This window comes from Haplochromis burtoni, unplaced genomic scaffold, assembly GCF_018398535.1.
Source record: "Haplochromis burtoni strain Fernald_Lab_line unplaced genomic scaffold, NCSU_Asbu1 Contig_2582, whole genome shotgun sequence".
Lineage (NCBI taxonomy): Eukaryota > Metazoa > Chordata > Actinopteri > Cichliformes > Cichlidae > Haplochromis > Haplochromis burtoni.
In genome coordinates, this window is record NW_024584943.1 from 1 (window position 1) to 11,405 (window position 11,405).

General features: G+C 36.8%; 1 protein-coding gene across 1 annotated transcript; it reads right to left on the minus strand.

The window, feature by feature from the left end:
* Nucleotides 1–9,890: 9,890 nt before the first annotated feature.
* On the minus strand, nucleotides 9,891–10,421 carry LOC121811866 (GTPase IMAP family member 7-like; the record flags this gene model as incomplete). The annotated part of the gene is given in 1 exon segment (XM_042217681.1): nucleotides 9,891–10,421. A coding segment is annotated over 1 exon segment (531 nt), but the record flags the coding sequence as incomplete, so codon positions are not given.
* Between the last annotated feature and the right edge of the window lie 984 nt (nucleotides 10,422–11,405).

Genomic DNA, 11,405 nt, shown 5'->3' on the forward strand with positions numbered 1-11,405 from the left:
CCCAGCCATCATCACAGACTGTTCCCCAGCTGTTATTGTGATAAACTTCAACTCTGCCAGAACATCGAGTCGATCCAGATCCAGTTAATCTGATTGTGAGTGTACCTGAAATAATCAAACCATAAAAACCCTAATAATTACACACTAAATATTAAATACAGTAGGTTGTATCTAGTGCCTTCATTTTTGCAAAACCTTCTGAAGTTATTTAGTGCTGAAAAATACTTTGCATGCTTTGTTTCTTCCTACTTTTAAAAACAAGTTGGTTGGTAAGTATCTTCAGGAAATTTAAATTAGCGCCAAAATATAATTGAAAAATGCATAGTATATTTAGGATATTGCACACTAAGTCACGGACTGTATTATAAAATGTAACTGACGGTGGTACTTGTGTCTTTGTCTTGTATCCAAATATGTATATAAACAAAGAAACATGGAACTTGATGATTTTGTAACTTGTAAAAAATTATTTTATCTTCTCACCACTCAGCTTTGATTAACCACCTGAAAAGTCAAAAAAGACTAAATCCATTCAGTGCAAATGATGTCTTGCTCTTGTGAGAAAGCAAATATGTGAAACTTAAACGTGATTTCTTAAATCAAAAAGTTTAAACTCTTAACCATCATCTGAGTTGTTCATCTTTTTATTGAATTTCTAGATTATTAAAAAAACATTCTGTACCTTCACCTCAACAAACTCCATTAAACTTCCAACCACTACCCTGGTATATCTGATATGAATTCAGCACTCATAGTAGTAGTAGTAGTATTTATTTTATTGTCATTGTCAAGAACAATGAAATTGCGTTTGGGGCTTCCATACAACCCAAAATTTAAAAAAAAGAAGTTTTTCTTACCACCCACTCACAAAAAATCCACTTAACAATAAAATATTTAATAAATAATAAAGTTGTAACAAAAAAAACCCATTTTAAACAAAACGTTTATAACCACCCCATAATAATTATCACTTAAGTAATAATTTATGGTTGTTTTGGGTCAGTCTGTTTGTAAAGCATTCCAGCGTTAAGCTTAACAACCGATATATGGAGTGACTGCCTCTTCTCTCCCTCTGCTGCTGCTACTTCAATCGAAACTGATCAATGATCAGCTGATCGGCTTTTCTTGTTTGTTTATTGCTCACTTCACGCCAGAAAGAGGAAACCAGCGGCTGAACAACAGCAGCACGTTTTAGCTTGATAAGCTGTTGTTAGAATTTATTTAATATTACTTTCTACACCAGGATTTTTTTCTATGTAGCTGACGGCTGGTAACTGTGCAGGGGCGGATCTAGCAAAGTTTAGCCAGGGGGGCCGATAGGGCATTAACAGGGTCTAGCTTTTAATAAATAATTATCCGAATCTTACACCCAAAGTTTTAATCTGATGTAAAATGTATAGAAGTCTATTACTGTATATAGTAACTATTAAGTCCAATATACCCTAGTAAGCTATAGTACTTTGTCCTTTGGGAAGATACCATTTGTTCAATCTGCAATTCTGTTGAAGAAAGATGTTGAATCTATTTAATTCTTCTTGAAAATTAACTGATTTCTGTGCATTTTTTTTTCACACTGCATCAAATTATAGTTGATTACGTCAATTAAGCATCATGAGGTGGAGGGTGGGTGGTTCCCTATTTTTTTTTTTCTGGGAGTTTTAAAACCCTATTAGTTAGGTTGCTTAATATTTCTGCTAAGTACTCTTTAAAATACCAGAATAGGGAGGATATACAGGTATAACAGCATAGCTTTAGTGTTTGTTTTTTTTTAACTTGAGTATGAACTTATACAAAAAGCAGCAAGATATAAAAAAAAAACTGTTTTATTGTTTAAAAAATACACTATATCGGATTCATATCGGTATCGGCAGATATCCAAATTTATGATATTGGTATCAGTATCGGACATAAAAAAGTGGTATCGTGCCATCTCTAATTTGTACCACCTCCAGGTTCACTGTTGTATCATATAGGCCAGCAAATCATTTGTGTTATTAACAGTATTATAGACTTCAGTTTCATCATTACAGTAGCTATTAAAAAATATAGAGATGCATATCATCATTAACCATATTAAATTAACCATTTTCAACTGTAAAATAACACACCAGTTAATGCTAATAGTGTTAATCAACAAATTGTAAACAGAATAATAAAATAAAATACATACTTCCTAACTTTAATTAACTACCAATTAACTATTTATTAAATCTGTCTATTATACATTAATACTGAATTCAGCACTGCTAGTCATTACTTGTCAGTACGAACACGGCAAAAAATAACCTACACAGCTAACAAACTATTCTAGCCTGAAATTTCTATACTCCACAAATACAACCTTCTTTAACCCTTTATTTGGGCCCATTTTATAAGCGCCACAAGTGTAAGTGTCACAGAAATGGCTTATGTATAAAGAAGTTTAATAGATGGTTCCAGCAGTTAAAATGTTCTTGCTTGTACGTTTCTGTGGTCAATATTGTAAGGGTGTGTTTATCTTGTCACAAAGAACAAGTTTTGTTACACCGCTATTATCACGAGGTTTGGGCGTGATAGTATAGGCTGTGAGCCCACGTTTAATAATCACGCTAAGGAGTTCAGCGAGCTATCTGCAAAGGCCTGGTTAGTCTACCAGCTGTACAAGGTATTTGTCATTTGCCATAACTGTATTGTAATATTGTGAAGATTTGTAATGTATGGTGTTCTAATTATTTTATGTTTTAATTTAGAATGAACAAGACTGTAAAGGTATTCTTCTAGGACCTCCGAAGTGGCAGGCGGCCAGGAGGTAATTTTTGTTGTTAAAGCACAAGTGTTACTTTTGATAGACTGAAGCGCTTAAAGCCTTTGTGTTTTATGTTTGTAGTTTTCACGGCGTTCAATAAATGCAGCGAAGTGCCCGTCTTGAAGAAGCCGTGCCTGTGTTGTCATTTCGGAGTTACAACAAGTGCTAGAGAGAAAATGTCTAAACACAGCCTAGATTTTACCATGTGTGCTTCTCAGTATCGTGAGACATCGACCATTTGAGCTAGAGTGAAGCTTCGAATGGTTACTGAAAGATGAGAAGCTGAGCTTTACGGGGATATTTGTTGCACAAAACCTTCACAAGCTGCTGCTGTCTGAACACAGAAAAGTCAGCTCCGCCTAGATTTTACCGTAACTCCTCGACCAGTTTGGCTAGAGAGAAATTTCAAACGGTTACTGAAAGATGAGAAGATGAACTTTACGAAACTTTGAATCATTGACTCATGATGGTGAATCATTAGAAGGAGCAACGGCGTTCCAGTCACAGGTAAGAATTGATGACACATGATGAGCAGAGAGAGGCAGGTGTGGAGAAGTGACAAAGCCCCAAAAACGCCTGTAGATTTGTAATATAAAAGGGGCAATATATAAACGGAGTGAGCTAGGCTCAAAAACAGTTTTGTACATATTTAGCATTGTTCATTTTTAAAGTTGATGTTGTGTTACATTTTGTTCATGCTGAATATCCACTTAACTTTAAAGCTGAAAAAACAAAGTCAATTTATTTCCCACTTTAAACTGTTGTTCCATTGTCATAATAATACAATTGTGTAAAATGACTGCCAGATATTGAAAGATGAGGTTATTCTGAAAAAAGGGGCAAAAAGGATTCACTTATAGGATGATTTCTGGCCCCTTTATAGCTGAAATTACCAAATAAGTCCAGGCGGCCTCTATAATACTAAGTAAAAAAAAGGTTAAGGAAAGAAACAGACTGTCTAAACAGAGTTAAATATTAATATTCCCAGACGTCTTTACAGTGTGAACATTTGCGTATGATTTCAGATTTTAAAAAATTAAGGAGGAATAATATTAGATATTTATCATAGTATTGAGAGAATTTTTTTTAGATTAGTTTACATTTATACCTGTAATTACTCTTAATTAAACTAGTTAATGAGGAAAAAAAGAAACAATTGAAGAAAAATCAATCTTTGTTTCTCACCTTTGCAAAAGAGTAGGATCATCAAATTGAACCTGCACACAAGCTGTTGGAGAGCCATTGCCGACTACACCTATTTTACATCGTCTTAGACTTTAAATGCCTTAAAACATACTCCACCCATGGTGACTGCATGGACCCGCCTGCTGGTAGAGCTGGTTTTTCCAGGGTGTAGCTGTCACACTGGTTTCTTGCCTCCTAAGGACTGGATAATTAAAACAATAAAGATAATATTCTAGAAAGTACTTTTTCTAACTATAAAAATGACACATGGTCAATATAAAGTTGATAGAATGCAGTCTATGCATATTTTGACAGACACCAAGAAAGGCCAGTGCCAGCGTCACTGCTTGTAGGGCCGATGCACAGGGACAACAAGTATTGTGCCAAAAATTGATTTCCGGTATTAGAACTGTTGTGGCTTGTTGGACTATGATCTGTGAAACATATGCCAAACACATCTCTCATGAATGATATGAAGCAATTTTGAGCCACAAATACTTTTCCTGTCACAATGTAGAGGCTGCAATCAGTTTTTGGCAAAGTGACTTTATAAATCCTTTATATCTGGCATCATAAAAGATGCAGAATCATAAAGATACTTGCAAATGTGTTATTTCTTTATTTTATATATAAGCTCTTCATAAATCCTGTTCAATACAGTCTATGTGCCACTACAAGAAAAAAAAAGATATTACAATGTTAGTTATGCAACATACTGTTACAAACAACACTCTATCAGTGGAAGTAAGGAGGTTTGTGTCCTTATTTGGCCTTGTCTAGTTCACAAATAGGTCATGCTAAACAAGGAAATATGAGGAATTTTCCCTCAGTATAAGAGCACAAGCATTTTAATTATTTACTAGATGAAACAGCAACACAACAAAACTTTAGTCCCTCGGTTAACAATTTATCAGGATAACAGTAAATGACTGTTTAGAGGTTGTGGTGTTACAATTCATATAAAGGAGAAAACAGTGGCCTTGGAGGGGGGGTTGGATACCTTCAAAAACCTCTGAACTGTGACTTCATTCCTCCACACCCACCTAGAAGGAAAGGTTTGTAAAAAGTCAGCAATCAGCAAGCTGCTTGCTTGTCCCTGACCTCCAAATGGTAAAATTTACCAAAGTTAAATGAATAGGTCTGCCTTGAAATACTGGTATTTTTCATAAAATATTATACATAAAAAATCATGTCATTTAAAAAAAAAAAAAAAAAAGAGCATACAAGCCCCTACAGCCCCCACAAAGCCAAACAAAAGACAAGCGCTTCCCTCATACAAAAACAGGTAGTTCGCTCCTTCCGCTTCAGTACTATTTACAAATGGACACAACTATCTACAATACTATATACCAAAGCTAGTAATTCTCAGAAGACACTCACAGGGTTAAACACTAAAGGGTTTGGAGGGCAAGGACAGGTTTGCTGCTGCCAGTTGCTGCCAGAGGAATGACTGCTGGAGGCAGTTTTTGAAATGGCCTGTCCCGATTCGTGATTGAGGTGTGAGACAAACGACTGCTGGTCCAAGTGCGTCAAAACAATGATTTTATTAAACACATGTGTGGAAAAATACACAGCTCTATATTGCCAAGACTGATCTTCCGTCAAAACATACTTTCAACATGGTTTTATTATGTCAGGGTTAACGCCCCTTCTCGCGTTAAACAAAACATCAGAGGAACAAACATCATTAGACAAAACATCACATGTATAGGTTATAATTAATGACAGTTCAACAAGTTTCCGTGTTCAACAGCATTTTTCCCTATATGGCTATCTGGCCCCTCCAGATGCTTCCTGTGGACCCCGGATCACTAGTTGCTAAGCAGAGACAAAGCAAGATGTCTTTCACCTTTACCCTAGAAATTATACTTCATGTCTATGTGTATGTAAGCATGTTAGGCCTTCATTCACAGCATACAAGTCATTTCATCAATATATCAGTTCAGACATAGCGCTGAACAATGCTTTTAACCTTCATTAGACTATATGCTCAACTCTATCATGAGCACAAATGCAATGTGTGCAATAACATGATTGAAACTATATGTTTAATAAATGGAATAAATGTTTAATCAAATGGCACAGCTCAAAGCTAAAAAAAAAAGATGTAAAAGAATCAACATGATATGAAATGATATAAACCCCACAGGCCAAATGTTGATCATAATGTCTAATTATTTAGTATGAGATATGTATAAAAACTTTGGAGAAGTAATTTAACAAATAATTCAAAAACTATTTTTGGTCATGCAACATAGAACTGAACACATGTGACATATATGTATATGACTGCTAAAAATTCTCACCACCGAAATTTGAAAATTATGAATGCTCAAATGAAGTGTTTAACTTCAGAAAAATTAAATAAAGGGAGAAAAATCTCAAATTTCTGCTTTTCTGTTTCACATTGAGACTGAACAGTCTCAACCAACTTTACAGATAATAAATCTCGACACAGCTTAACAATTGTGAACAGTTTAAGAGGCTCCCTTTCTCCCCCTCTTTTAATTTAAATTTTAATTGTGAGAGAAATTTTCCTTAAAAGGGTTGCAAATGCATTAACCCTTTAAAGCCGGTCGGAGCAGGCACGCTCTGTTTTGCGTAACTATTTTTAAATCCCGGTGTTCTGACAAACCATCCTACTTTGGCAAACCGTCCTACCAGTAGGATAATTTTACGCTACCATATGACAAACTGCCCTACTTTGGCAAAATGTCCTACTGTATGTAATTTATGCACATTTCTGCTGCCAAACAATAATTCCAGCACAAATTTAAGTAGGTATGATGGTTTGCCACTTAACTTTGCCCATCAGAGTATGTTTGTAGCTGATATTCATAAAGCCAGTATTAAAGTGTGCTTGTAGGTCACATTCACAAAGGTAGCATGGTTTGGCACGTAATTCTTCCTGTCAGAGTATGCTTCTAGTTTATAATAACAACAGTAGCATGGTTTGGCACTTGTTTGTAGAAGCAGTCTGCATGCCAAGGTGCTTAAGTTATACAGCTGTCACCATTGAAGTGATTGGAACACCTGACTATATAAACTTTGACAATGAACTCACTCCATTATAGTTACAGTATATATTTACTGAATATATTTACAGATACATATATTTGACATTTATAGATCCAACAGAACACAGGGAGAAAGAACTGAAAAAGAAACAGTGTACAAATTATGCACATTTGTCGCACAGGTACTTGACCAGGCTGCTCTCATATTGAGCACATCCAAAATGTGCCCATCTGGAACAAAACTCGCACTGCACCTGAAGAGGGAGAAGGGGGGGTGTAAGTGTGTTAACCAACATTATGAATTTGATGAGAAAATAATTACTACAGTGGCTTGCAAAAGTATTCGGCCCCCGTGAACTTTTCCACATTTTGTCAGATTGCATTCACAAACATGAATCAATTTTATTGGAATTCCACGTGAAAGACCAATGTCTCTACCAGTCTCTAGCTGGTAGAGACAGACCCTAAAAGACTGGCAGCTGTAATTGCAGATAAAGGTGGTTCTACAAAGTATTGACTCAGGGGGATGAATAATTACGCACACCCCACTTTTCAGTTATTCATTTGTAAAAATTGTTTGGAATCATGTATGATTGTTGTTCCACTTCTCACGTGTACACCACTTTGTGTTGGTCTTTCACGTGGAATTCCAATTAAAATTGATTTGTGTTTGTGGCTGTAATGTGACAAAATGTGGAAAAGTTCAAGGGGGCCGAATACTATTGCAAGCCACTGTATATTGCATTTGTGGTTTATTTGTTTTACCATTTCAATCATACTGGACTCAGGATCGGCTTCCAGCATGGAACAAACCACACAGTAGTCATCAGCATTACCTAGAAACACACTGACGTTCAACCTAACAGTTTTAAACAAAACTGAAAGTGCTATTGCAATACAAAAGCACATGACTCAACTTACTTTGATGTTCTAGCAGTTCGCAAGCAATTTCAGTGCGGTGCAGCCCAATGGCTTCTGGAGTGGACAGCACCCTAGTAACCTCTCCACTCAGAAGGTAGTGTTCGGCAAACTGTAAAATATGTTACAGTAATTGCAATTGATTAACTTAATTCTAGTTTAATACATTAAATACAATTGCTTATTAAATACCTTCAACACTAAAACTCCACAACTGCTGGAGTCCATCTGCTTGTTGTGTGGCAGAGTCTCCATTTTCCAATCCACTCGGGACTCTTCCTTTCCTTTCATCTTCAGAAAATTCCTAATAAAAACAAAACAAGTTTTTAAAATGTAGCCAGCATGCCTCCTTTTGGGCTAAGCCCCGGGTGTTTCAAATGTCTGGCTCCGACTCTGTTGAAAGAGATTGCCGCGGAAGAGCCTGTTGTCCGTATATTTATATATTTCCGAAATCACATTGTAGTGACGTATACTGAACACAATAAATTATATAATGTAAACAACTACCTGAAAAACAGGTAGAACGATACTTTTGTATGGTTTATTGCATTTACGGAGGGAGTGATGTATGCTGGGTAATGGCACAGCTAGCTACTGGGTGACTTTATTCACCCGCTTCGGCTGTTATCAGTCCATACAATGGGCGTTATTAGCACAAATCAGTCCCATAGATATGGGCCATCTCCTGCTAGATTGTTCAGAAGGTTGTTCTCATCCATCCAGATGGAGGATCACTAACAGGAGCGTGGAAGACTCCAGAATCCACTCTGGCTGGAATCCGGTGGATATGCAGTGTGTACAGGTAAGACCATTTAAACGGACAGCATTTATAGAATGACTATTAAAAGTCAGCGAGTGTCAGTAATGTTAATGTGGTTATGTTAGTAATACACCGAGTGCTAATATAACAGCTTTAAGATGCATTTGTAGATGTTATTACGTGTTTTACCGTCTTTATGGTGCTAGCTTAAAGTTACGGTGTAAACGTTAGCTTATATTGGAGTAAAGCTGTTACTGGTTAAACGATGTTAGCACAGAAATATTAGCTTCTGTCATGACTGATGAAGTTACTAGTTAATAAAGTTTTCAGTAAAGTGTTTAATCGCAGCCACAGATTGACAGCAAATATCTCGATTAGCTTCAGTGCATCTGTAATAAATATGTGCAAGTTTCAGTGCTTCGTTTAAACTGTATGATACTTATACTGACCCAGGGTCAGTGTAAAATACAATCCTAGCTGTGTGAACAAAGCCTGGCTCCTTTAATCCTGCATGACAAACCTCAGGATGCAGGTTATTATTACTCTTTCCTGCTGGCACACCTGTCACACCTGAGAGTCAGCTAGAAACTTACAGTGACGTGGACATCATGCAAAGACTGCCAGACTCTGTAATACTGCAAATGATCAGTGACTCAGGTTAACACTAAACTTTAAACGGCACCTCTGTGTCTCTGTGTGCTGAACATCTAGGATTGAGTCAGGCTGCATCAGCTGAAGCTGTTATTTGTATATATCAGTATTTTTTATTCAGGTGTGGGGAAAATACGTAAGACTGCAGTGAAGCGATGCACCAGATTAATCCCTGGCCAAAGGTATCGTACTTAAATCAGACTACTGATCCAGCCACATCAGCCTTTTGTGAGGTCTGTTTAAAGTAGACTAAAAGTGAACTGCAGGTTCCTGAGAGGTGGACTGTGAGCACAGAAACACATGTTCATACATACAGCTGCAGCAAACTTACATTAATTTTAAATAGATTTGTTACTCTGATGTCTGTCTCTGTGTTAGTCCTCTGACAGACTGGTGACCTGTCCAGGTGTGCTCTACCTATGACTACTGGGACAGGCTCTAGCTCCTGTAATAGAAATTTTCTGTTATTCTCATTTAAAGTATTTAAGTGCTTATGCATGTGCTTAGTTGTGACACTGTTACTGTTCAGTGAAAGTTTCTAAAACTAGATGAACTTACTTCAGCGTCAGCTCAGCTTTGACAGATTTTTTGGTTGTGTATTTGGTCAAAAGTCTGTAGACTCTGTGGAGAGAGGCTGATAATGATGATGGTTTACTGCGCTCTTCTTGTTGTCTCTGCCAGTCTTTCAGCATCTCAGTGGTGTAGCTGCCTCCTTCATTTTCCATCAGCATGTTCTGTATTGTGTTGACCAGCTGTGTCACCTGGAACTGGTTGTTCCTGTACTCGTCTTGCTGATTTTTCCAGTACTTATTATCTACAACGTGGCACCGACCACCACACTTGTCTACCAAATCTTTCAGAGGCTTATTATTTGTGATGAACTCCATGATGCTCATTCTGTCAGGTAACTGGTCACCATCCGTGAAGACAACTGTAGAATATTTAAATACCTCTGCTGAAAAACACTCCTGCAGTTTCCTGATGACAGTCGTCTCCTGCTCTGTGAATTTCTCCACTCTGAGCACAATAATGAAAGCGTGAGGACCAGGAGGACACTTTGTGACACACCTTTGTATCTCATGCTTCGGCTCCTGCTCTGAACGTCCTGGACTAAAAAACCAGGAGTGTCAATCAAAGTGTGGTTTCTTCCAACGACAGATCCAGACTTTGCTTCACAAACATTTGTTTGTGAGTCAGAAAAATGTAGGACTTTAAACTCATTCCGTCCTAATGTAGTTTTAGAAAGGCTGCTCTTCCCAGCTCCAGTTTTCCCCAGCAGGATGATCCTTGTTGTGTTTGGCACAAGAAGAAAAAGTGGTGAGTTTCAGTTTTGGTTATTTAGTTTTCTTTTTTCTTTCTACTGTGTTCTGTTTTGATATGTTTTCATTTGACACCACCTTTCAAAAATTCTTTCTTAAATAATCTACTAGCCTTACTATCCCAGTGTGTTTTACCACCTACAAAAGTTTTTTCCACGCAAATGTTAGTCAGAGATGTGTTAATCTGACAGCGTAAAACATAACTGAATCAAAACCAGCTGTACCGAACAAAATGTTTCTGCAGGGTATAAAACATCTTACTGAATGCAAGGCTACTCAGAAAGGACAATCGTAGCACTCTACCAAAGGCTTGATGATGGGATGTATTGTATAAAACAATTTGGTGTGAATTGAGTATTCAATTATTTGATATTTTGAATTATTTTAATTTTAGAGACAGATTTGCTGGAGTAATGACTCTGTTTACATTAAGTTTTAATGTAAATAATAATTGCTTTTATTGTTATATGTAAAGATTGCTATTTGGACTAAAAACACATAAAGTTGGATAAGAAAAAAAAGTGATATTCCACAATAACAAAGGTTAATCAGAAAGAGGAAGCATTATTATCCCACATTATAGCACATTTCATGGAGCTGATCACATTACATAAAAACAAAAATCCTTAGGCTCATCAGGTCCTGATATTAAAAAACTACATTTCCGCAAAATGACGTCACTTCCGGTTTCAGGCAGGACATGGCGGACATGCATAGTTCGTGCTGATGGACGTAGGAAGTGTTACAAACAGCTGATCGGATCGGCAAAG